Here is a 27,411-nt window from a genome sequence, read left to right on the forward strand (position 1 = left end):
AACAAAAACAAAAAACAGACCAGACACTTTTTGGCCCTGCAGTGTCATTGCATTCAATAAAAGTACCTGAGTGTTGACTCTTACAATCCAATCCTGAACACACATTACGCTGCTGGATCAAGCATTCTAGCTTTGTGACTCACTTTCTGGCAGCATGCTGGTAGCGCATGGCCTGGCCTCTGCTACAAGAGGCTTGGTTTGCATGCCAGTGAACTGAAGACATCCACCTCCACCACCCTCACTGCTGATAAATGGGCACAAGGGGTTGGAGGAAGGTGGAGAGAGGGAATAATGATGAAGTATCAGGGGTGGGGAAGAGAGCAGATCAGGAAGGGGGTGGGTTTGGTGGCAGCAGCATTCACAGGAACCTGGCCCCCTTTCCGGGCCCAATATACCTTCCTGGATAGCTAGCACTAGCCTTCCCCAGGACAGTAAGGGAACAAATCTTTCCTTGCCCCAAGGAGGCCTCTGGAAGCCAAAATTCCCCCACAAGATCCAGTAGTTGTCATGTTGGCACCGCTGCATTGCTGTGTGGGGTATTAGGTAGGCTTGGGCTGGTGTTCAGTAGCCAGCATTGTGGTTTTGGAAGTGACAGTGAAAAGCAAAATACGGAAGCCACTCTGCATCCTACTTTCCATGTGTGCAGTCTGCTGGATTGTGTGTGAACCCTAAAGTGTAAGGGGATGCAAGTCATAAATAAGTCCTTACATAAGCTACTAGTCCACACACACGCAGACACACCCTTAACAGTCAACTTGTCCACATATATAACTATAGTTATGATTTTGGGCATTTAGGGCCCAATCCTATCCAACTTTCCAGCTTCGATTCAGCTGCAATGCATCCCCAAGGTAAGGGAACAAATGTTCCCATATCTTGAGGAGGGCTATGTGACTGTCCCTCCACCGCAGGACGCAGCACACACCCTATTGATATTGCTGCACTGGCCCTGGAAAATTGGATAGCACTGGGCTTCTACGAAGGATGAACACTTCCTAGTTCATCCTTCCCAGCGGCTGTTGGAAGTGTCTGTCGCTTGTATTTGTTTTTAGGTTGTGAGCCACTTTGGGACAAAAAAAAACAACAAAAAACTGTTGTCTTATCCCTTTTTGTAGTGTAGCTGATTTGATACCATTTTGTTAACCATCATTAGATAAATATACTTAATAATACTTGCCAAGGACAAGCAGGCGAGGGGCTGTTTATAAGTCCTACTTAAGTCCTGATGCAGGTAAAAGGAATCCACGTGGAAGGTGGTTCTGGTAACAATTTTTAAGAAGTTGTTTCCTTTCCAATAAATCAGTGTTTCTCAAGCTGTGGGCCGGGACTGAGTGAGTCACAAGCACATTTCAGGTGGGTCCCCATTCATTTCAATATTTTATTTTTAATATATTAGACTTGATGCTACCACAGTATGTGACTGCATTAGGGGAAATATTGCAGATCTGTACTTTTCACAGGCTACTATGTATGTGCTTTTAATAATGATAGTAAATGGGACTTACTCCTGGGTAAGTGTGGGTAGGATTGCAACCTAGGATTGTTTAAACTCTTCTTGCTTGATGACGTCACTTCCGGTAGGTTCTGACAGATTCTCATTCTAAAAAGTGGGTCTCAGAGCTAAAAGTTTGAGAACCACTGCAATAAACCATCTCTGTCCTGGTGCCTAGTATAGCTCTAATACTGGAATACATTACAGTCATGCTTATACAAAATCAGCATTTGACATTATTCTATTTGACAGCTTTTTATATGTTTAATTTACTCCCTCATGTTTTTTTGGCAAATGGGAAAGGAGAAATATCAAATAAAAAATCCACTATTTGCCTTTAGGCTATCTTTTTTTTTTTTTTTTTTTTTGCCTGTCTCATGTCATTTTAGTGTAGTTATTTTTAAATAGAGGCAACTATTACTGCGTCAGCCCCTGTGCTGAGAGGGGAACAGCAGGACACCCAAGATACTTATCTATCTGCAGCTGACAAGGCATCATCAGGGAAGTAAATGGATGGTGTTTTCAGCTGCAGGGCTTTTGTAGATAAAACCTGCCCTTGTTACTAGGAGAAATTACTACTGCCTGATGCACACTGTTGTCTTTGAGCTAAGCACCCCCAGTCTCTGACACTGCTCTGACAGGACTGCTGATTACAGCCCAGGATACTGAGCAATTCTCTCTTTGAGTTAACCATTAGAGCTGCAATAACAAGTCATTCATTACAGATATTTAGTGGGGGGATGGTAGCAGAGACATTTCCCTTCCGCCCCCCTTCACTTTGCACTTGTCATCTTTAGCAATTTGCATTTAATGAAACCCTTGAATACGCCTTAAATTACACATTGAATGATGGACAGTGTTGGTTTAAAAAAAAAAACATCAGAATAATGAAACACAAAAACTGTAGATGAAACTGTAATTACTCTGGAATTGTCACTTGGTAACAGTAGGAAGGAGCTAGCAGCAGCTCTTAAGACCTTACGGGGTGTTGAGAACTGCCTTGCTGGAGAAGCCTAGGCTCTGTAGCGTATCACTCTGTCTCCGTGCCTCATCCGAGTTTTGGCTCCATGCCTCTGATGCATTGTGTTTTGCCATGGTACTGGAAGAAAGAGGATTGTTCTCAGAGCTGGTTCTTCTAGATCAGCTATTCAACCACTGTGCCATGGCACGCTGATGTGCTGCAAGTGGTCCACAGGGCTGCACTGTGGCTGCACCGGTGTTGGAAAGCTGGATATGAGAATTGGGCCTTTAATCTAGTTCATTAGCTGGTAAAAATGATCACTCTTCTTTCATCACTTTTCCATAGTGAATGCAACCATCATGCTCACCCAGTTTTTGTTTGAATAAGATTGTTGTTTTTTTCTTTGTCCTCTTTGAAGGGTATTGTGTGCTTATACTTTGAAGTGTAATTGTAAAGTCTTTGAGTGACCCTGACTTAAACCCACTCCGTCCTGCCACTCTCTCTGCTGCTGCCATTGGGTGGCACTGCCACAGCTCAGGACATGCTATGGTGATGTCACTCTGGGGTGCTGCTGAGATATGGATCAGGCCAAGCCTGCTGAGATGGCTGGTAAGGCCTGAGCACACCAGTGGGTTGGGGAGGGATGGAGCCAGGTAGCAGCTGCCCTGTCAGTTGAGTAGCTAGTTTGGTCCTAGGCAAGTCAGTTGGACCCCAAAGTATCCAGGGCAAACCTTTTGGGCAGGCATTGGGGATGCCAGACTTCTATCTAAGGGTAACTCCCAAAGAAGAGAAGGAAGGCTAGTGGCCCAAATTTGGGATCGGGGAGGGTGTCTGCTGAAGTAAGCCCCCTTGCCAAAAAGTCTCCTGGGAGATTAGGAGGCAAAGGAAGAGCCCCGACAACACCTGTACTGTATTGCAATAAACAGAGCATTTCACCGGCATTGACCAGCTTGCCTGTTGCATTATTTGCAATGGATTTTCTAGGACTATACCATGTGGAGTTGGAGAGCCATGTGGAGAGGACAGCATCATGCTTTGCCAGATGCTCAGCTGCATGTGCAGGGCTAGAACATTATTTTAAATTCTAGCTCCAGAATCAACATCCTTAAAAGTTGGCTGAAAATGTTTCAGTGTCTGGGCTTTTTACCGCCTTGTGTATTTGCCTTGAATCTCAACAATGGTGGGCAAACACCCTGATCTAAAGCATGGTCCTATTTTTAAAAAATTCTTTTGGTGCAAAGTATTGGATTAAATTTAGTAAACATTTGGATGGTGCAAAAGAACGGTTATACAGTGTTTTCTCTAACTAGAATAAACTGCAAGGTATGAGGATTTTTTATTAAGGCGCATTTATATTTCATGAAAAGTAGTGACATTTAACAGAACACCTATGTAGACTTAAAATGAATACAAATGTTGTAAAAGAGTAGAGAAGTTCTTCAAAATAGTTTGAAAAGTACCATGTTGACATACTGGAGTATGGAGAAAATATATCCCATTTATCACTGAAACCACTAAAGGACCACAGGACTTTCAAACCTTCATTGTACATGCAACATTCATTGTAGCAAATAGCTACAAAGCTGTTTATTTGTCTGTTCATCTGTCTCTCTGTCCATGGGTCTGAATCCAGATCCAGAAGGAAAAAACCAAATTCGTGTGCAGTTGGGCTAAAAAATCATAGCATTTCAAAGGGCAGCACTGTGCAAAGCCAAAATGAATATAAGGTCTAGCCGGAGTGGGTGTGACTCCTTCCTAATAAGCAGACCCTTGTATATTATAAATTAGTATAGCAAGAATTTTAATTTTGTTTGCTTTATGTGAAACATTTCTAGGCAAGTCAGTTTAGGGAAAATAAAATACTGTGCAATAAAGCCTTTGTATTTCATTCCTTTAATGTATATCTCACCTTTCTCACAAAAGGGCACCCAAGAGCTTTTAAGATGCTCCTTAGATAAAGCAAAGATTAGATTACCCAGCATAGCTGGATGGAAAAAAAACCCAGCAAGTAAATTCCTCCACCCCCCAAAAAAAATTATCTACATGAGAGGGAACAAAAATGTTTTATAGCCCCTGATCCCAGTTGTTGGTGCTCTAATCTGATGGGGAGAAAACAGCATGCAAAGGAGGAACCTGATTCCCCATTCATTGCCGGTACTCATGTTATAGAGCAGAGGTGTCCAAACATTTTGGCAGGAGGGCTACATCATTTCTCTGACACTGTGTCAGGGGCCAGGGAAAAAATTTACATTTAAAATTTGAATAAATTTACAAAATGAATTTATTAGAGATGGAACTTATATTAATGAATGAAGGTCTTGTAGTAGCTCAGGGCCGATAAAAGGCCTTGCAAAAGCAAGGCCAGCCTTTCCTTCTCTGCCACTGCTGCATCACAGATGTGAAACAGCAAGTAGTGAAAGGAGTCCTTGCCCCACAGCTCAGGTGAGAGGTCAAACAGTCACCCTCACGCTGAGAGCAGTTGCATCAGGTCTCTGGAGGGCCAGAGGCTCATCGGAGACGAGGGGCTCCCCGAGGGCTGGATTGTTAGCCCCTGAGGGCCGCAAGTGGCCCCTGGGCCAGTGTTTGGGCACCCCTGGTATAGAGAGAGACAGTCCTTCCACTGAGACCCCTAACCCTGAATTGGGACAATTTTATATGCAGTGGTTTGGCCATCTGATACTACCTGCTTTCATGGGTCTTTATTAATGCAGTGATTCTTGGTTGAAGGCTGGCCATGCAATGAAGCAACATGAAATCACTTTGGGCAGCAGAATCCAGAGGGGAAGCCATTCTTTCAGCCTCCATCTCAGAACATCTCTAAAAAATGGGCTCTGGGCCAGAGCTAGAGATGTGCATATGTGTGGACTTCTTGCTTCAGTTGCTAAAATGTCCGCCTTACTTTGCTTATTCTGTGCATGACTGTGAATTGATCAAAACATGTCAGTTTTGTGAGGACTCCTTGGAGAGTTGTGGTGTGAATAAACAGATGTGAATGAAGGCCTGAAAGAATAGCAACTGAATGTCTTCTTTTGCTGAGCTGGAGCCACTTAGGAGGAAATGGGTTCCAGGATTCTTGTGATTGCTTTTGATTTGAATTCAATTGCTTTTGAATTAGTGATTTTTTCCCCCAGTGATTTTAAGTAACTAGGGCTGTAGTCATTCACCCTTACATGGGACCAAGCCCCAATGAATATTGGGGAATTTACATATGAGTAGACAGGTGTAGGATTGTGTTAGAGGAAGTTTTATTTATTTTTCCATTTATATCCCGCCTTTCTCCCTGAAGGGCACCCCAGGTAGCTTACAGCATATTAAAAACATATGAATTACAAAATACACAACATTTTAAAATACATAAACAGCATAATATTAAAAGCCAACCAACAGTAAGCATCTATAAAAACAATCAGCCTAAATATATTAAATAATTAATAAAAAAAACCACCAAGCACTAATCTGCACCAGTGAATATACCCTTAAAATCTCTGCTAGGTTCAGAAGGCTTTTTGAAACAAGGTCTTCAAGCCTTGCCAGAAGGCTTCCAAAGAAAGTGCAGTTCTCAACTCAAAGGAGAGGACAAGCACCACAATTGAGAAAGCCCTATTTCTGGCCATCATCCCCCTAACCTCTCTCAATGGTGGCATATCCAAAAAGTCCTCTCAGATGATCCGAGGGAGTGGGCCAGATTATATGGAAGGAGGCAGTCCCTCAAATATGCTGGTATGAAGCTGAAGGACTTCATTCTTACACAAAGTCTCTTTCACTAAAAGTGTCCTTTTTTTCAGGTTGTAATAGCAGATGACTACTCTGATCCTTTTGATGCCAAAAGTGAGGGGAACCAAACAGGCAAAGGAGAAAACACTGGCTATATGGAACCATATGAAGCTCAGCGGATAATGACAGGTAAGGAGTTTCAGAACTTTGCTGGGTATATAAACAGAGTCTGTGATATTATGGATGCACACACTTCCAGGATCACTTCTTGCCAGCTTCTTGTTCGTTTCATTGGGGCTTTCCTTGAGAGCAACACTCAAGACAATTACATGATCTGTGTAGAGCCTGCATAGTTCAAATGCAGAAAATATCAGTTGTATGAAGTACTGCAAAGCCAGTGCAGTATTTTCTGGTCATAGTTCTATACTTTATTCAGGCCTTGCTATGTAGGGGCATAGTCCCTGGCTGTGTAACAGCTTCTTTGACTTCTGGCTCCACCACCTGTATCCAGAATAGCTTGTTGAGAAAGTTCAACACTTAAAATGAAGACTGTCTGCGTGCTAGATTTCTGTTTCTCAAACACCATACAAAAGTACTGATCCTTGCCTTAGGCTGCTTCACACAGTTCTCCAAAAAAAGTTACATTTTTTTTAAAAGCTTTGATTTGGCCAAGTTAGTCATTTTAAATAAAAGAAGTATAGAAGCTGAAGCAGGGCTGAGACCAGGGATTGGACATGATCTCATGTAGGAAAAGATGTAAGAAAAGTGTAGCACTAAGACTATAGAGCTGTATTTTTATTTTGGTTAGGAGGGTTTGACTAAGGGTTTTTGAGGGTTGTTTTAGAATTTGTTTGTGGTACTTTGATCCCCTAGTAATGAACATGATGCAGAAATATGGTTAGACCCTGTTGATTTTTGGTGGTGGTTTACCGAAGGTTAACCTCACATTTCACATTTCAGCTCAGATGTCTCAATTGAATCTGTCATGTGCACTCAGGTGCTATTTCATACTGGATTTTTAAAAAATATGCATGCAGTAAATTACACAAATGGGTCACTTTATAGTAAAAGGGGATTTGTCTACTCAGTAATACTGTGCATATGTAGAACTAACTTCCAAGGAAACATATTTGAGATTGGAATGTTACTCAACCACGGGAAGTACCACAGCTTGATACTTGAGTAGCAAAGACCCCCCTCCCTTTCCCCCTATTAATCTGGAGAATACAATTTGTCCTACTCTGGTTTTCTGCTATCATTTTTTTAAGAATACCATTTATCGTGAATTGTATAGATGTAATATATAATACTTAAGAGAAGGGTATGTTTTTAGAATGGTATAAATAGATTTTGCAGTATCTAATGCAGTATCATTCTTGCTCTGAACAGGAATTCCATAGGAACAAAAATATATGAAAAAGACACCAGTGTTGTACTGCTAGTCATTATGCACCTTAACAAACTTATCAGACTGTAGAATCTACAGTGTAGATGCAAGCATCTTATCATTTCATGAGGTTTAGTCAAATTAGATGTGGAGCTGATGTATTTGCAGAGTTGTGGAGCTCCCCAATATACAGACATTACACTATCTGGGAAGCCCAAAGGGTATTTGGAAACATGATGTGCAACTGAAACTTCCACTATGATGATGATGACGATTAAAATTTCGGGTAGTACTGAAAGGATGTATATAAGTGATGGAGCACTTCTAACACTACAAAACTTACAGAAAGGCAACCTGATTCTTTTTCTGTTTGTATCTCCTGCCTTATGGAAGGACTTCAATGCATCTTAAAGCTGGAGCACATATTATGGTTGCCATCAAATGGGACTGCTTCCTTTTAAGCAACCTTCCTATGGCAAACCATCCCTCTCTAGCCATATTATCTATATTTATTCATAACATGGATCAAGAGTTTTTCATTCCTTGGTCCACATTTTTGGTGGCCACAAAAGGACAGCATGGTGCTGCTGTCAGTAGTGGCCCTGCATGATGAATGCTATAGACCAGGGGTGCCCAAACCCCGGCCCTGGGGCCACTTGTGGCCCCTCAGGATTCCCAATGCAGCCCACATGAAGCCCCCAGTTTCCAATGAGCCTCTGGCCCTCTTGCTGGAGCCCACACTGGCCTGTTGCAACTGCTCTCAGCATGAGGGCGACTGTTTGACCTCTTGCATGAACTGTGGGATGAGGGCTCCCTCCACTGCTTGCTGTTTCACATCTGTGATGCAGTAGCTGCAGCAAAGGAAAGGCCAGCCTTGCTTTGTGCAAGGCCTGTTATAGGCCTTGAGCTATTGCAAGAACTTCATTGATTCATATAAGTTCATCTTTAATATATTCATTTATGTAAACTTATGTAAATTTCTTTTAAATGTAAATTAATTATTTTCTTCCCTGGACCCCAGCACAGTGTCAGAGAGATGATGTGGCCCTCCTGTCAAAAACTTAATGATGTACCAAGGAGAAGCCGTTTGGTGGCATCTCCATGGCAGCTGTAATGCATGTTGATGTTCTAACGGCCCAGCTATCTTGCAGACATGTTTACAACAGTAGAGCAGAGTTCTGTTGTTGTAAAATGGCTGCTCACGGAGTGCACAATGCTCCCTTGACAGCCATTTTCTGCGAACTGCCAGAAGAGGTCAAACCCCACTGGTTGACGCCATGGTGCCTGCCAGAGAAGGTTCGACAGATGTGGGAGTGGGGGGGGGTGAAACTGGGCAGGGGGGCTGAAGGAGGGGTTGTTTCCAGAGGCACACACTGGATTCTTTCTTCTTTTTTAACAGCATCCCTGCCCCCCTTTGTCTCCTCAAACTTGCACCAGCTAAAGAGCTGTCGCAAGTTCAAGGAAACCCATTAGCAGTCTGGATGCTTACAGGGGGGTAGGGGAAAGTATTTTCTCTTACTTCTCCCAAGCCTCCTGATCCCCCCAACCCCCCCCCCCCCCGGATGCAGTGGTAAACTTTTTAACACGGCTGCGTCGGGGGGAGGGTGTGAGTGGGAAGGATAAGATTAGGCTCTCAGTCAGTTCCATGTAAGTTGTACCAAGCCAGGTGCAACGCACCTGTCATGAATGGTAGCAGCTCAATAAACCACCTATCTTTGCTGCTTGCCTAAGTCTGCAAATACAGGGCAGTTGTGGGGCACCTGGCTATTCTCAATACATGACTGGTAAATTATGTTGATTTGATGGTTCTCCGGTTTTCAAAGCCTTCCTCTAAGCTGGAGGTCCTAACTTTTTTTATCACTGGGACCCCTTTTTTAGGTATGACAACCAGTCAGAACTCCCCTAAGGCCTCAGACCGGAAGTGATGACATTAAGCAGGAAGTGATGTCATTAAGCAGGAAACGGGAACAGGCATCATTGTGCTGGGAGGGCTGGAAGTGATGACATTAAACAGGAAGTGAAGTCATTGTTTTTAATAAATCACACTTTGTAAATAAATAAAATTTTAAAAGTTATACTCATAAACAGCACTGGATAGTTGGGTGGAAAGTTTGTGTGTGTCTGAGAGCTAATAGAGATACTAGCTTTCAGCTGTTCACAAATGTGAACGGAGACAAATTTGGACGATGGTGGTGCCTAGCTTCGCATGACAGGGGATGGGAAAGGCTGAAGAGAAGGAGGAGGGAACATGGAAGAAGAGGGGAGGCTGAAAAGGGAGTCTCCATACTGCAGCTGGGGAGTGGAGGCTCAAAGGGAGCAGCTTTGCCACTCAGACTCACAGCCTGAGAATGCAGATGTGCCTCAGTATCTGCAAGGGATCCATTCTAAGAACCCCTGCAAATACAGAAAACCAGAATAATGAAATCCATGGTTTTGGCACCTTTAAATCCTCCAAAGGTGACAAGGTTTTCTGAAGCCTGCAGAGGTCACATGCATCCACCACGGCCTCTGTGTGCTTCAGAATGACCCTTAAGCACAAAAAACCAAGACTTCCTATTTCCTTTGGGAAACCGGAAGAGACATTTTCTAACTGTAGACAAGTTTCTGTTATACCCCCCCCCTTTCCCATACAATTAAGTGGAAACAGTAGCATGTGAGAGTAGCAAGTTTAATGCTTTGAGATTGCAGTAAAAATATGAATTTGTATCCATTTAAATCTTAGAAATGAATGCCCAGATGAATTAAACTTCTTCCTTAGTCACTCAGAGCATAACTCCACATTTACAAGCAAGTATAAAAGCAGCGAATAAAAGAGAGAAATTAATGTTAATGTTTCTATTGATTTCTGTAGAACTAGATAGCCTGCTGTTTAATTATGTCACAGCAGCACTTAGGCAATAGGCTTGATAAGATTATTTAATGGGTTGAACAGCAGGGCAGAACAATAAAACTGATTTTTCTTTTGTCTTATTATGGCCAGCTAATCTTTGGTTAAGACTGCACAAAATTCTCCTTGGGCCATAGGCCTGTAAATGTGCTCAGCGATCCTATTCTTGCTAAATTTATGCCCTTTACTTATTCCAGATTTGCTTTTAGCTTTTCCCCCGGGGGCGCGGAGTTTAATGGATATGGCGCTTTGAAGGTTCTCCTAATGCATTTCTCAAGCCCCACCAACAGTGGGATGTTAGCTTAGGTGGCGTCATGGGATCTCTCGCCAATCCTTCAGGGAGACATAGCATCCATGAAATGGGAAAGATTACAATGCTCTCGCTAAAAATCCAGATGTAAAATTGCCATGTCTATTATTAACGAAACACTTAAAATATGGTTGGCCTGGGGCAGCCATGACATGATATTCTTTATTGGTGCAGAGAATCTCTGAATGGAGTGTTGGGGAAACTCAATTGTTTCTATGGAGCAAATCCTTTGTTGGGAAGTCTAGCTTCCGAGACCATTCCTGTTGGGGATACAGTTCACACTTGCAAAGAGTAGCAGTTGCTTGTACATGTCATTGTCCGTGTCAGTCCCGTCCCCCCGCGCATGCCACGTGAAGTAGCAGTCAGAGAAGCTCATTCACTGACCAATGACAGAGAAAGCTCTAGCCTACTGGTTGATGTGGAACCCATTACAGATCTGCTGCAGTCCTTCATTGGGGCTAGGCTTCCATTCCAGGGGACAGGCTGGAGCCTTCCTCACCAGCAGACATGCTAGTGGGTAAGCACCTGTTTCTTCTGTAAGGGCGGGTTCAATGTTCTTCATTAATTCTTCATGAATGTTCTTCATGAATTAATGAGGGACTCAATTTTCGGTGAAGAAGTTCAGTGTGAGCACGGTATAGTGCTTATCCTAGTGTGCAATGCAAATTTCACCAGTTTCTGCAAAGGATGCTACTACAGCTTAAAGACTTGGGAAAAGTGATAGGTTGATCTTCCCAAATCTGCTTTGCTGCTAGTTTGATGTAACTGGATTCTGGTTTCCAGAAAAGGCAAACATGTACCATAGTTTTTGAGGGACTTTGGGTGCAATTCTGATTTGCACTGGAGCAGGCAGGCCAGTGGGCCTATGCTACATGCAGTGCAAGTTTGGCGCCAGGATTGGCACAACCCAAGTCAAGGAGGAAACTTTCCCCTTACCCCATGTCATGCTGCACTGGTCCCAATTGGTCTACTTGGATCTGAGCCACCTCAGGAAGTGGGGCAAATTCAAGTAGAGCAGAGCAGCCAGAGGCTGCTCCGTGCTGCTCAGGAACGGAGTCAGGATCTGGCATTACTGCTGAATCCTGAGCCTGCCTCCTGCTCCCTTCCCACCCACTCCCAGGAATGCCTGCCACCCACACTCCCCCTGCCCCAAAATGCCTCCTCCCTGCCTTCCCCAAGCCCCCGACCCCTGCATTGGCTGATGTAAACTTACCCCACTGGGCCTGGATCTGGCCTCCCCGACTCTCACCGGGCCAAGGAATTGTGCTGGCCTCCCCGACTCTAATGTTGGTGTAAACTTACCTTATGGCACGTTTGTTACACCCCCGGGTCAGCATAAGTGACCTATGTCAGCCTAACTCAGGGGTTAGGATTGTGCTACACATCTCTGTAGGTTTCTATGGAGCACATACCCCCTCCCCCGCATACACCTTCAGTAAGGCACATGCAGTAGAGGAAAGGACTGCAAGGATTGTCATGGCTGGTCTGAGGCAACTGTGGACCCAAATTGGATCTTACTGAGAGCCCAGATTGTCTGGAGTCTGATTTGAAATGGACCAAGGGAAGCAGATGCTTAAAATTGTCTGAGCCCTTTGATTTTGAAGTTAATTTGGTCACTACTCATGAATCAGTTGGCCTTCTCTGACCCTTACATATCCCAATCACACTACATTCTTTCGTGTGTGCCAAGCTGAGATACCTGATCTAGGTGCAGCTGCTGCCTCTTCCATATCTGTACTTCTTCAAAAGGTTAGGTGAATCTGACATACCTGAGGTGTCTGTCTGGTATTTCAGGATTGTAAACAAGCCAAGTCATAATTATTTTTCCAGCACTGTATGTTAAATCTCCCTCCCCTTACATTATGTAGTGCTATCCTATGCCAGCATGTGTTTTTCCCCTTCTGAAAGCTGCACTGCGCTTTTCAATTTTTTTGTGCTTTTAAATAACCTCTTAATACTTGTCATAAATTTTAAACCAAACTAACATGGCAGTTCTGGGAATCAAAGCCCCCCAATCAAGCCAGTGCACAGAAGAAGATGAGTTCATTGTTAGGGTTTTTCATGAACATCAGAGAGTTGAGTCAACACCAACAGGATTTTTAATACAGTGAAGAATTGTATTTTCATGGCCAACTTTGGTAATCCACAGACTTAACTGCTGTCTACTTCATAGGTTAGCAAAGCAATGTTCAAGTCCCAAATGAAATAGTAAATTGATGATATAAGTTGCTGATTGTTGCAGTGAAGTCATTTCATGGATTTCCCCAGATTTTTGCATATGATAGGAATTCCTTACACTACTGGATCTTCAGCCATGTTTGCAAATTCTGAACTTTATATCTGAGATATAATAAGATAAGAAACTTTGCTTTTTTTTATTTGCACCATCATATTGTGACAAGTGAGATGGATCAATATATTTTGTATCTGATGCAGGAAAAAGTAAGAGAATAGAAAGGCTATTTCTGTTTGCTGTAGTAGACAGTCTCTATATATGGAGAAAACGATACTTATGTTGCACTTTAAAGTATGAACTTTTTTACGTATATCCAGTCAGTAATCCTGAGAACAGCTGTGTACAATAGGCCAGTATTATCTGGAGCTAGGAGAATTATAGATTGCCTAAGGACATCCAATGAGCTCTTCTTTGGGATAAGATTTAAACCAGGGTTTTCTGACTCACAGCGCACTCTTAGCAACTATACTACACTAGCTCTCGAGTTAGTGCTACGCTGGCTTCTGAGCAGAACAAGCATGAAACAATTGTCAGGTCTCAGTGTCAGATCTCAGTGGAGACTTATAACTAGTCAATGTTGCTAAAGTGCAAGTGCAGGTTGGTTCAGAGACTTTGGAGAAGCTAGTCTAGCTCCTGCCTCCTTCATTCCTGAAATGCTAACCTTAAAGATAGCCTGAACTCAAGGCATAATTGGCTGCTAACATCTGACTAGCATCGGATTTTTTTTCTTCGTGATGATAATTCAGAATAGATCCCCTTCTTAACTTAGACCTTTGTTTTGGTCATAGGCCATTCCAGCTGAAAAAGAGTGAGAAAACTTTAGGAAAAGTACTCTTCCTGCACCTGACCTGTTTGAATCGAATCAACAACCTCTTAGCATGAGGTTGAGACTTTACGTAGTCCGTTACCTATTCAGATCTCAGTGCCTTGTTCAGGTGTAATTCCAACATCTCCCTCTAACATGCCATCAGTACAAACCACATTGATTTGAACCACACTCATTTGAGCAGGAAGCAGGTCATTACCCTCCGTACTATGCTCCTTTGTCCCACGTGTCCATCTTTCACAGCAGTGTTCAAGGAGCATGTTGTAGGATTTGGTGTTTTTGTTTTATTTTGTAGCACAGAGAAAGTGGACTCAAGATGTCATCAGGCAGCATTTCAGATTGCACTGCCCCAGGTGTGCAGCATTAGCCCTTGCAATTGGCAGGCATGTGAAACCTTTAGATTAGCCCAATCCAGTGTATATTCTAGGAGCTCAGTGAACAGAGTTGTACCATCCGTGCCTGATGAACTTCAGGTTTCAGCTCAATTTATCTACTTATTTATATGACGGATTTTTTCAGGCCAGCATCCTGCATAGTAGGACATCAAAGTGGTGCACCTGATCTCTCACATTTGAATGACCTAAACATGCTTTAGGTGCAGCCAGCAACTTGGCTATTCATTCATACATACATGCCACTTTTCAGCTGATGACTATTGAAGCAGCTTGCAATTAAAATCTATACAGTGGTACAATATAATTTGGGATGTGCTTGTGTGGTGGTAGGGATAGTGTGTTCTGAGTTCTGGCAGGTGAGAAATGCAGTCTAGATTCCAGGATGGTCCCTCTCAAGTTGGGGGCAGGAGGAGCAGTCACTGCTGTCTGGTTCTGATTGATAGTACAGAGGCCAATTTGCAGAAGTAACCATTCTGAGTTATCTGGTCCCTTGTACTTAGTGTCACAGTCCGGCCTCTTCTTTCCAGAAAGGGGAATTATCAGTACGATTCTAGTCTGGGGTCATCTCTTTTAACCAACATCTTCATTCTCTTCGGCCATGCTGGGCAAGTGCTATAAGCAGCTGCAGTAGTTCTTTTTCCAAGAACTGAATGTAAAACATCCTGGGAGTGCAGGAGAACTGGCCTTCCCATGATCCTGAACCTACTTGAGGCAAGCTTCCTGAATGCCTGTTCTTTTGTAAGTAGTTTTTGTTTGAGCATGTAATGTCATGCACTATGGTAACTACGGATGTTTCAAGCCACAGTGACTCAGTTCTTGCAAAATCCTTAATCCTCCTTTTGCACAGGTGGTGCTTGGTTTACCAGCAGTGGGCTTTGCATAATCTCTAGTAAGTGGGTGGGAGGAGGGACAAATGATCCAGTACCAATATTTCCTATTTCCCTGGACTTTTCTCAGCAGTGACCTAAATTGTTGCTTACCAAGCTTGTATAGTAATCAACATTTCATAAAAATTACAGATTGCAAAATGAGAGAGTCAAGGCTGTGTTCTTCAGGCAGTTCCTGATAAGCAGTTCTGGGTCACAAGAGAGAATTTTGTTTTCTTTATAAAAGTGTCTATATTTAGGGATCAGGCCTGCTGAAGAGGACTGTCCAGTCTATTTGTCCCTCCAGTTTCCACATTAGAGTTAAGGAGGCATAAGTTTAGAAGATTCACCTATTATGAGCCCCCCTTTTGAATACTGAAATGAGACTCTAGTCCACCATTAAATATTGCTTAGTCCAAACATTAAATGTTCAAATGTCTGGTTGCTTATTCTGTTTAGGGGGGAGGGGTTGTTGTTTTCCATTTACTTCGGATCCACGTGCATATGCTCACACCCAAACTAGTGTATGTTTTATCCTATAACCCTAGATTGATGGGACAGAAAACAAAGGGTGCAGAATTGAATAATATTCTTGCCCAGTCTGGGCTTGCCATTTTCATGTGTTGTGTTAGACACATAAATTTGACAGTGTATAACTGGATACACATCTTGACTCAGCCATCCCATAAGCAGTTGTCAAAGGGAAAGATTAGGCAATAGGATTCCTTCCTTCCTTCTTTTCTTATTACCTTCATATTTTGTAGAGGTAATATTGTGATTATAATAATAACTAAAGGGCTGTTTCCAAGCAATCAGCCTCTTTAATTAGAGCCACAAAAGGCCTGGATCATGGGAGGCAGAAGTGACTGGGTGTTACATTTACACTCCTGCCACCGAATGGAAATGAGGCTGCCCTTGTCTGCTCAGAGGGGATATTGCCATGGCAGTTGACAGGTACTGCAAGATGCTGTAACTTTTCACTGTAGACAAGGGCAGAGAGAGAGAGAGAGAGAGAGAGAGAGCCCTTTTGAGTGTGTCTATCAGCCAACAAGGCTGCATTATTTAGAAATTTACTGGAACTAAAGATTACCAACTTCACCATCGCATGTCATGAAAAGTAATAGTCTTTCTGAAGCTTCAGCTCTGTAATCTACATTTCTTCAGAATTTGGAAGTATAGATGGAGGAAATTAAAGTAAAATGTTTTGTAATTCAGTCAGCATACCCCAAACTACCTGCTTTAGGGAGCAATCCTAACCAACTTTGCAGCATTGGCCTAGCCAGAATGCAGCCCCAAGGTAAGATAACAAGCATGCCCTTATGTTGAGGAGGCCCCCTTGGCTGCTTCCCCACCGCATGATGCAGTGCACACCACATTGGCACAGTTATGTCAGTGCTGGAAAATTTGGTTAGGATTGCGCTTTTAGAGACCTTTCAGTCATTTATCGGGGAATTCTTGATCCTGCCAGGATTTAGGGATATGTGTGGCCAGGCAGAAGGAATCCTCCCATATGCAATCAGATAATGTTTTCGTGTTTAATATCTCTGTCTCATTCTCTTGTTGCAGTGAAGCTTCTAATACCATTTGACTGACCCACCTGGCGGTGTGTAGAGTTCATCACCTTCTTGGGGCTGTCAGATTGTTCACAGTTGCCACCCAGCTTCTGTGAGGAAAGTTGTCAGTTTGACTAGAATTGAAACCTCACACCGGCCTTATTGCAAAGGGTGATTTTGTGGCACAAATTGAAGACTGGGAAAGAGGTTCCAGCATATAAGGAAGCTTGGAGCATAAAAGCAAGCGGCTGAAGAAAGGATGTAGTGTAGAAAATATGCTGAGAACAGGAACACTAGGAGAGAGTAAGTGAAAGAGAAGGAGGCTTGAGAAAAAGGGTTAAAGAGACATAAAACAAAGGCAATTATACACATTTTATTTATTTATTATACTTGTATCTTCCCTTCTTTCCGTGGAACTCGAGGAGGTATACATTAGTTCCAAAGCGATCTTCCATCCAGGCTTTGACCAAATATGGTCTTGTTTAGCCTCAACAAGGTTAGCGCATCATGTACTTTCAGATGATTTCCTGACTGGAAGTTAACCAGTTAGTTGGTTGACTGTGAAATCATTTACAGACACCCCCTATACCCATGGGAGTATGTTCCTGCTGCTACCACGGATACCCCAAACCATGGATAGTAGCAAATTCTACTCAAATTCCCCCTGTTGTGCTCATGACCCGCCTCTCTTCATTTGCAGACACTTTGCAGAAGGCAGTTTTTTTTTTCTTTTGTTCTGGACTGCTTTGGAAAAGGAAGCAGACAGCAAGAACCTGGGCTCATAGCTGCTAGAGCAGCAATTTTCAACCACTGTGCTGCGAAAACAGTGTGCATGGGAATTTGGGAGAGGGTCATTGGCCATTGGGTGATATTAGCACTCCACCAGCACCATGATGTGCCTTATCAATTGTTAGAAAGCCAGTAGTGTGCCTAGACAATTTTAGCAGCTTGTCTGTGTACCCTGAGATGAAAAAGGTTGAAAATCGCTGTGCTAGAGGACAGTAGTGGAGGTGACATTGAGAACACTAACAGGAAGTGGACAGCAGAGGAGGCAAACAGACAGCAAGAATGCTAGCCTCTGCTTCCTGTTAGCATTCTGAGCATCACCTCCTCTAGTATTCCTCCTCTAGCTATGAGTCGAGGTTTTCTCTGTTTGCTTCCTTCCCCAAAGTATTCCAAAGCAAAAGGAAGAAAAAGCTTCTTTTTGCAAAGTGTTTGCAAAGAATGAGAGTCATAAGCATCACAGGGGGGAAGAATTTGAGAACTGCGGATAAATGAAACCGCGGGAATGGGGGTTGTGCTACTGTATTACAGTTTTATTCAGTGCTTTAGGACTTCCAGTAAGAAATTTCCCTGTGCATTTCAGTGGGGCCTGCACAGAACTTTGATTTGTTCTTGCTTCATTGATTTGTAAGTTTTGAGTGGTCCTGAGTGGTTTCAGAAATGTGGGGTTTACATTTATGAATAAATAATAGCATAGAATGTGGTGTTAGACATGTCTCTGCTGCCTCTCCTGACTGGTTTTCAGAAGTGCTCACAGTAATGCCAAAGCAGATACTGGGAGCAGCTCAGTCATTCCAGTTTGGTCCATCGTCTTGATAGGCTCCCAGCAACTTTATCTCCCAGCATCCTTATCTATTGCTCTGGGACTTGCCCTGTCCTCTCCCTTGAAATGGACTTCATCTTATCTCCCTCACTATAGCTTTATCTTAAAAAGTCATCCCTTGCCGAGTATGACTGGGCATACAAGCAATTCAAGGAGAGCAATTACAAATGACTTCCTAATTTTGAAACCTGAATGTTCACGGGGCACTGAAGCAGTAAAGCCAGCAGCTATAATAAGACATTAAAACTTACTGTTAGCTTAAACTAGGGGTGTCCAAAGTTTTCGGCAGGAGGGCCACATCGTCTCTCTGATGCTGTGTCAGGGGCCAAGGGAAAAAAAGAATTAATTTACATTTAGAATTTGAATAAATTTACATAAGTTTACATAGATGAATATATTACAGATGAACTTATATAAATTGAATGAAGGTCTTGCAATAGCTCAAGGCCTATAAAAGGCCTTGCACAAAGCAAGGCTGGCCTTTCCTTTGCTGCCACTACTGCATCACAGACATGAAACAACAAGCAGCGGAGGGAGCTCTTATCCCACAGCTCATTCGAGAGGTCAAACAGTTGCCCTCACACTGAGAGCGGTTGCGTCAGGCCAATGTGGACTCCAACAAATCTGCGGAGGGCCAGAGGCTCATTGGAGACTGGGGGCTCCCTGAGGTCTGCATTGAGAGGCCTCGAGGGCTGCAAGTGGCCCCAGGGCCAGGGTTTGGGCACCCCTGGCTTAAACAGCCAAGCAACAGGCAAAACAAATGCAGGGTAAATTGGACTAAGATCACAGTCCAGTTCATGCATTCTTGCGATTAAGCCCCATTGAACCTGGGAGGGTCTTGCACCCAAGTCAGCCTGCATAGGAATGGGCTGTAAGATGCTTTGGGGTAGAATAACACCCTTCTAGCTAAAGCGTTTTCCATTTCATTGATGCTTTTCTAATGGTGGATGCATTAAATTTGCTTGCGGTCTTGTGGTGCCCAGATACCAAAGGATTTGAGCACAGAACAAGATGTGAGTGAAATTTCAAGTGAATGAGCTGCTGCTTGGTGTTTGTTTTTTTTAAACACCAGCTATGATATGACGTTAGTGATACTTTCTCTTTTTCTCTTTTTTTAAACAGTGTGCTTTCCTAGAGAGATTGGTTTGAGCTGTCAGCTGGTATAAGCTCATTCAGTTTCTGAATTTCAGGGTAAAAAGCCAGGGATCGTTTTACGAGGTTGTGCTCGTAGGTTGTGCTGTCAAAGATGCAATGTATCTACATTACTGTGATACAGATAAGGCCTACCAGACACCATATGTTTGTTTCCTGTGCTGTGATAACCGAAAAATAGGTGCCATTTTATCTTCCCTTGGCTGTAGTCTTTCTGTCTTCCTTATAAGGTTGATTGATCTTTTTTACTTTGTCAGACCTGAGGTGAGAAATCAGCTTAAGTTCTTAGACCAGAGGTTCTCAAACTGTGGGTCGCAACCCACCAAGTGGGGCGCAAAAAGATTTCAGGTGGGTCCCCAGAAGCTGATGGCTGCCATCTTGGAAAAGGGCATAAGACCCGGGCGACGCCATTTTGAAAGAGGGCAAAGCCTGGGCGCCACCATTTTAGGCTTTCTCCAGGTGAAGGGTAAGAGAAAAGCCGACTCGCACAGGCACAGAGCAGCAGCGTGCAGCTTTTCCTGTGCGAGAGTGCTGCTGCCTGGCCCCATTCCTAGGAGAGCGCACCTGCGGTGGCAGCAACAGCACCCACCCTTCCCCCAGTACACTTCCCAATTCCATCCACACTTTCCTGGGAGTAAGCCCCATTGACTGTAATGGGACTTACTTCTGAGTAGACCTGATTGGGCTGGCAGGCAGGCAGGCGAGAGGGAGCCTGCAGCGGGGTCGGCTTGGCAGAGGAGGGAGGGAGAGAGGTGGGCTGAGGGGCTGCGAGGACGATCACCACTACCAGCAGCAGCAGTTGAGAGGCACCCTGGCACCTGGTAACGGAGCAGGGGAGCACCCTCCAGCATCCTCACCTGCCTGTGCCTGCCGCTGCCCGTGGAGCCCATGGGAGGCGAGAGAAAGCCTGGAGTGGCACCCTGGAGCAGAGGCCGCGGGCAGCAGTGGCAGCATTCACACCTCTCCCTGGTCGGGGAAAGGTGCTGAAGCCGACACCAACGCCTTCCACGAGGTCCACACCAGGGTGCCCCTCCAGCTTCCTCACCTGCCTGTGTCAAGGAAAGGTCCGGATGCTGCCACCACCGCCTTCTTCCATGCACCTATCACTGGCACAGGCTGGAGGGGCACCCTGGAGTGGACCCTGTGGAAGGTGGCGGCGTCAGCGTCCGCACCTTTCCCTGACCAGGGAGAGGTATGAATGCTGCCGCCGCCTCCCATGGGCTCCGCTCCAGGGCTCCCCTCCAGGCTTCCTCTCACCTCCCATGAGCTGCACGGGCGGCAGCAGGCAGAGGCAGGTGAGGAGGCTGGGGGGACGCTCCCCTACTCCATTACCAGGTGCCAGGGTGCCTCTCGCCTGCTGTTGCTGGTGGTGGCGATAGTCCTCGCAGTCCCCCAGCCCACCCCTGTCCCTCCCTCCTCTGCCAAGTCGACCCCACTGCAGCGCTGCCCCCCACATGGCAGGTTTGCTCCCCTGCCCCCTCAGCCCTCTTTTCAGCGTGGAGCTGCTGAGGTAAGCCTGGGATGGGAATAGTTGACATCCCCTCCCCTGTGTGCTTGTAACTTGCCAGCCAGGCAGCCCTGGCAAAGGTGAACAAGAGCGCTGTCACCATTGCCACCTTGCCACCTCTCACAGCCACAAGTGAGCGCTCCCTTCCAATGAAGCTACCCCACTGTTTGGCTTCTTTTAGCAGCTGGGAGGAGAACAGTGGGGCATGCCTATCTTCCTCCTTCAGTAGTGAGGGGGATGCTCCACCACTCCCTGACATTTCTCTGATGCACACCATTAGAAGTAGTCAAACAGATATGATGCATCTCTCCAAGTGCCTTGGCCATCTCTGCTGTACTGAGAATATGTCTGAGAAGCTGCAGACAGGGGGTTGGACTAGATGACCTTTTACTTAGCTTCCAGTTCCATGATTTTGGTGATCTTTGGGGTTATATGTGAAACTGACTGAAAGTGAGGTCAGAGCATGTGGCTGAGAGCATTTTAATGATCTTCTCCAGGGTTGTATGTGAAATGGGGGTTGGACTAGATGACCTTTTCCATGATTTTGGTGATCTTCAGGGTTGTACGTGAAATGGGCTGAAAGTAAGGACTAAGCATATGTCACAAATATTTTGTTCCAGATGTTTTATTTTTATTCTTTTTGCTTGATAGCAGTGGTAGCAGGGGAGGAGAACTGTAAGAAGCTTCTGAGCTGGAATATTTTCTCTTGTCATTTACAGTTTGAGTTCCTAGATAAGAACAGTGATGTCACTTCCTGTTTGATGATGTCACTTCTGGCCATGACATCACTTCTGGTGGGACTCAGACAGATTGTCTTTCTCAGAAGTGGGTGAGAACCACTGTCTTAGACTATGGATCTAGGTAGACATTTGGGCTAGTCAGTGAAAGCTGGATAAACTTATGTATACTACAATCACTGAGGAGAAAACATTATTTCTTGGTTTTTTGCACAGTTGTCAAGTATGTAATGGGGTGGTGATCTGTGTCTACAAGCTTGAATCTGTTGGTACATTAAGCAAAAAAACATTTTAACTGATGAAGACCAATTCTGAGCTGGAAGAGAACTCAAGTAACTGATGGGCTTGAGAGTTACCAGTTAGGCTTTGCTGATGTAATATGATAAAGGGGAAGAAAAAAGCATGAAAGATGATGATTGCGTTTAATAGCCAAGTGATAGCTTTTGTTGATCTAAATTGCAAGTTCTCATACTTGGTTCAATATTTTGAAAAGGCACCTGTTTCATGATACTCACATATGATTAGCTGATTGCTACGGTTTCTAAAAACAGCTAATTAATGGGTTGCTATTGCTGTTTAATGGGTTGCTATTGTTGACCACTCCTTCTAGCAGTGATCTTGTGCTGGTCAGGATCTATGTAAAAGCTTTTGCCTCTGTAGTGCCTTGAACCATGAAGCAATGCTGTTTGAACTGCATATGTAGAACCCTTTACATAACTCCAAATGTTATAGGACAGTGAAAGGTGAACCTATGACATGCATGTCAAAGATGACATGCCACAACATTTTGGGTGACATGCCAGCACTCACCAACACCTTCCCTGTTTGAGTTACCAAAGAAGCTGAACAAACAAAAATACAAGAAATATGTGACCTGCATCAGGGCCAGCTTTAGCCCAAATTTGCCCTATTGCATCAAATGGGGCCCCGCCCCTGATGGAGCCCCACGCTAGGATCATGGCACATCAACAAGACACTAGCTGTCAATTCCAGCACATTGCTTGCCTGCCCTAGAGACTATTAAAGTCTCTATCTTTAGAGACCACTCAGTCTCTAAATGGTCTCATGATGGTCTCCCTGGTTTCCTGCCTCACCTTCACTTTTGCACCGTCCTACCTTCTCCTGCACACACACCTGCAGATCTGGTCAGCAAATCTGGCCACTGCTGCCGACCCACCAGAAGCTTCCCAGCTCTTCTCCCCTCCTTCTGCTCAGTCCCACTGAGCCAAAAGAAGCAGTGCAGAGGAGGAAGACAAGCTATACACGATTCTCTGATTGGTTAAAGGGAAAGGGAGGTGGGGATGCCTCTGTTCCCCCTCCTTAGTCATGAGGGGAGGGTGCCCACCTATCTTCCTACATACAGGAGCTCCATGTGCAGCGTCTCTTCCCTGAGGCTTCTGTTTGAAGTGAATAGGAGCAGCAAGTGCTTCTCAGTGCCTGCAGCTCCTGTCCGTTTCGGAGAGTAGCAGCATAAGGAATTGTGGGGGGGGGGGGTGGAGGTGACACTCCAGGAGAGTCAAGTTAGGCATTTTCCAAATTGTGACACACCAAGCCCAAAAGGTTTGCCATCACTGATACAGAAGCAAAAACATGTCCAGTTGGTACAGACTACTATCGTAGTCATGAATGCTCAAGGTAAGGGGTTCAAGGCTCCAGACTCTCCATTCTGTCCTGGGCAAGAAGGCAGCTGTACTTTTGGGTAAAAAGATAGCTTCCTCAGGAGGAGGAAGGTATATGCAAAAAACACATGGGGTCTCCAGAATGCAGGTTCAAATCTGGGGGAACTTACCTTTAGGGAGGGGCTGTAAGTCAGTCATAGACATCTATTTCCAAGTTCAATCCCTGGCATCTCCAGGGAGAACAAATTCTTACCTGAAGCCTTGGAATGGCACTGCCAGTAAGTGATGACAGTACTGGGCACACTTTGGTTCTTTGTTGACCTTTCCTCTCTCTTCCTGGTTTTCTTCCTACCCACCCCTTGCTGGTCAAACGTTAGATTTTAAGCTCCTTGGGGCAGAGACCCATCATCTTGCTAATGCTACCAAGTGAAGTGTACCATTAGTTTTGCTGCATTCAGTCACCACTGCTCCAGTCAGTGGGCCTGCACCTCACCAGCAGTGATAATTCCTAGGGCAACTTGAGAGGAAGAGGAGAACGGACATTGTTCTGCTCCTCAACCAACCTTTTGAGTGATGTGGCTAAACCTGTCTGGCAGTGTTACAGCTGAGTCAGGCAGCAGAGCAGCAGGTTAGGGGAAAACTTTGGTTTCATGGTGGTTTTCACAATACATGGTGAAGCTTTGCTTGCAAAAGAGTCTTGGCTGTTCCAACCAGCAATTATGGAATCAAGGCCAAGGCTGAGGAAAAGACTGCTCCACAAGGAAATTATCCTCCTCTTAAGAGAGGGATATTATTTTCGTACACAAAGGCAAACCATGTATTTATGGCAAACTATATAAAGCAAGCAGATAGAACATGGGCATAACATTTGCTGTTTTCTTCTAAGACATGCTCCTCCTCCCACCCCGATAACTCTGTCTGGCTTCTGCTTTTTCATTTCTCTGTCTGTGCACCAGGCTGTGGGCGTGGTGCAATTTGAGAGAAGCACATAAAAAGAGTAAAATGAAATACTGAGCACAGAATTCAGCTTCCTCTCTGTGTTTAATTTCCTCCCCCTCTCCCTCCCTTCTCTCTCTCTCTCCCTCCCCTTGGCTCTAGGGATATGGTTGAATGTGTGAGGTTTAAGAGCCAAATGACACAGAATGCTAAAAGTGTCCTTGTGTTTGCATATGTTTTTTTTTAAAGAAAAATGTGTATGGGCCCAATCCTGATCAAGACCACAGCATTGTGATTTCAGCTTTCTCCCCTGCACTGCAGTCTTGATTAAAAGTTGCCACACACTCAACTGCTATCTGCCCTGGTCTGTTTCTCCTACATATAGATACGGCTGTACGGAGACTGACAGGTGTGCACCAGTATTATTCAGGTGCACACATGCTATCATAAGTAGCTCTTGGCCACTTGCATGCATTTATATACAGGCAGTCAGGTTTCCTCAATCCACACTTGGACAGTCTTTCTAAAGTAGATAGTGACAGGGTAGGACAGAGGAGCTGCTTTTCCTCTCCTCAATAAGCATGCTTCTTACCTGTCTGCAGCATCTTCCTCCTTGGCATTGCTTTGAGGAATATCAACAATTGTTCTATTGTGCTTTGGGTTCTGGAGGAGTCTGCCTTGGTAACAGATTTAACCTTTCAGCAGGTAGGATATAAACTATTCAAATGAATAATAAATAAACATAGATCCACTTCTGTAGCCAGGCATCTCCTATCACTGTGCTCTTCCTCTGGGGAACTTTCCCACGATGAGCTGAGCCTTGCCAGAACATAGATTGCTTAAGAGAGAAAGGAGAAATTGCCAGTAGGAGGTGATTAAGTCATTGAGGGAGGGAAGAGCCACTACACCTGTTCTGACCTTAAAGGAATGACCATCTGTATTCTTAACGTTTCATCCTGTCTATTGTTTCTCGCATTGTTCATCCATCATAATTGTGACCTACCATTCCTCCAAAGAAATTCCTAGACCATCTTCCTCCCAGATAACTTACAGAGCCACGCAGATTTGTTCCAGCTACAGCATAGTGGTTAGCATTTAAGTAGCACCTTTTGAATATTCTGAGTTCTTCATCTACATTATTCCAGGGGCAATGGAAGTTTTTTTTAGTTTGAAAAATAGCATATAAGTCTGGGTTGAGACCACAGACCCAGTCTTGAAGCAAAGGGGTTGATCTAGCAGTTGTTTAACTGTCAGCAGTCCCTACAATGGCCCATAACTTTAATAAGAACAGTATGGTTACCACCATTTTGCAACCAGAAGCTGAGAGATTGGCCTTACTTGAGACCACTGAAGTGAGATTTAAATTGGGAGCTTCCTGACTCACAGCTGAACCACATGTGACTTCAGTCAAGTTTCTGGGATTTCAACTGCCGGTTTCCTGCAGTGTACCAGTTGTTCAGTTAGCAAGTAAATTTCTCTCAGAAACTGAAAAGATGAAATACTTTGAACTGCCTGCTCTAATTCTTTCATCACCAGCCCCACACAAATAAAACTTAACAGTTTGCTTCTTGGTATATATACGATCTTCCTGTGGGGGAAAAACTGTTCTCATTTATGGAAGTGGCATTCCAAAAAGGATACTGCCAAACCCAATGATGCAGCATTGGACAGTAGACAAGACACTTGACCTCCACCACATGCAGAGATATCACAGTAGGGATGTCACTTGATGCGTGCTTTCTAAATGAAATGATACTCTGACCCAAAATAAAGAGAGAGAGAGCCGTGTCTGAGTCACAAGCTGTATCTGAGATCATAATGGAATTTTGAGAAAATGTTTGGTGAGCAGTTTTTTTGGAACCAATATATAATGTTGATTGTGGGTTTTGTTTTGTTTAAATGTGGTTGCTGACTTAAGAATAAAAAGCCCCAGCAATGTGGTTTGATGCTATCGCATGGAATATAGAACCAAACAATTACCTTTCCATCAGAATGACAGAGCAAAACAAAAGTTTCATCTTCTAAGTATTAAATCTTTCTTTTGCATAAATAATTCCATATGTTTCTAATCTGTTTCTCAATTGTTGTAATGTGTTGTGCTTGATGACTGGGGATGCAATATGGAATTGTGTATTGGAATGCAGGGCAGGGGATTAAAAAAAACCAAGCACACCAGGGTGCTACACTGATAACAAACCTTTCAAACAAGGCTCGGAGGACTGGTACTGACTGGGGAAATGAACCTGCATCTGGTCTGTACCGCTTGAGATTGCCAGGCCTGAGCAGAGGGGGGCAGGGGGGCAAAATCCCTGGGGCCTGGGCTTCCAGGGGGCCTGGGCCATGACAAAATAAACATCTGATTAGTAGGAAAAATTAGGAAGTGGGGGGCCAATCAGGTATTTGCCCCGGGCCCAATTCCAGCTCTCAATGGCCCTGGAGGCTACAGGATCATATGATGGAATGCTTCATCACACAATCAAATTATGTGCACATTGAAAACTGGAATGGTGAAGACTAAGCTAAAACTCTTATCTCTCACATGCTAGTTCTCTTTGAAGTGTGTGTGTGTGTGTGGTGAGAGGAGGGGATCTGTATTTTAATATTCTGAGGCTGTAATGAAGCCTCTGGCACCAGTTGATTGAGCTGTGGTGATATCACAAACGGTGACATCACAAACAGATGGCAGCTGAGGGGAGCTTTGGGGCTGGGAGCGCATAGTGAGGATTGCTTAAGGAAGTGCATACAATAATTATTGGATGGGAAACAGGAGCCTGTGGAAAGGTGAGGCAGACTGAAAGAGACAGTGGTTGAGGATGAAAGGGACATTAGGCAGAGGACATCTTGGGAAGGATAGGCAGAGGACAGTGGGAGCTTGTAACAGTGGACGTAGTGGGTCAAGAGAAGCAGGGAGCCCAGGAAAGGCAGGTGGTGTGGAGGAGAAAATTCTGCATAGGTATGAGGGGAAGAAAAAGACTAGAAGAAAGAGTTAGGGCACAATCCTGACACTCATTTGGGCCGACGCAAGTCTCTTGGCCAGCCCAGGAGTTTCGCAAAAGTGCCATAAAGCACTTTTGCACTACCCTGAAGGGAGATAGGCCACGCACAGATGGGCACTGGCCTCCCCGCACCAACATGGGCCCCGGGGAGAAGGTGATTTGTGTCTGCTAAACTCGGGGTGTGGGGAGGAGGGAGGAGTGAGGCTTTTCAGGGTGGGGGGAGAGCAGGGG

The 27,411-nt window shown here is 44.4% G+C and overlaps 1 protein-coding gene across 1 annotated transcript in view; it reads left to right on the top strand.

The window, feature by feature from the left end:
• Positions 1-27,411, top strand: part of SHB (SH2 domain containing adaptor protein B) — a 161,328-nt gene that overhangs the window by 53,347 nt on the left and 80,570 nt on the right. The window contains 1 exon segment of the mRNA XM_066617800.1: positions 6,239-6,356. Within this exon segment, the coding sequence (XP_066473897.1) occupies positions 6,239-6,356 (118 nt within the window).

The sequence above is a fragment of the Tiliqua scincoides genome, chromosome 2, assembly GCF_035046505.1.
Source record: "Tiliqua scincoides isolate rTilSci1 chromosome 2, rTilSci1.hap2, whole genome shotgun sequence".
Lineage (NCBI taxonomy): Eukaryota > Metazoa > Chordata > Lepidosauria > Squamata > Scincidae > Tiliqua > Tiliqua scincoides.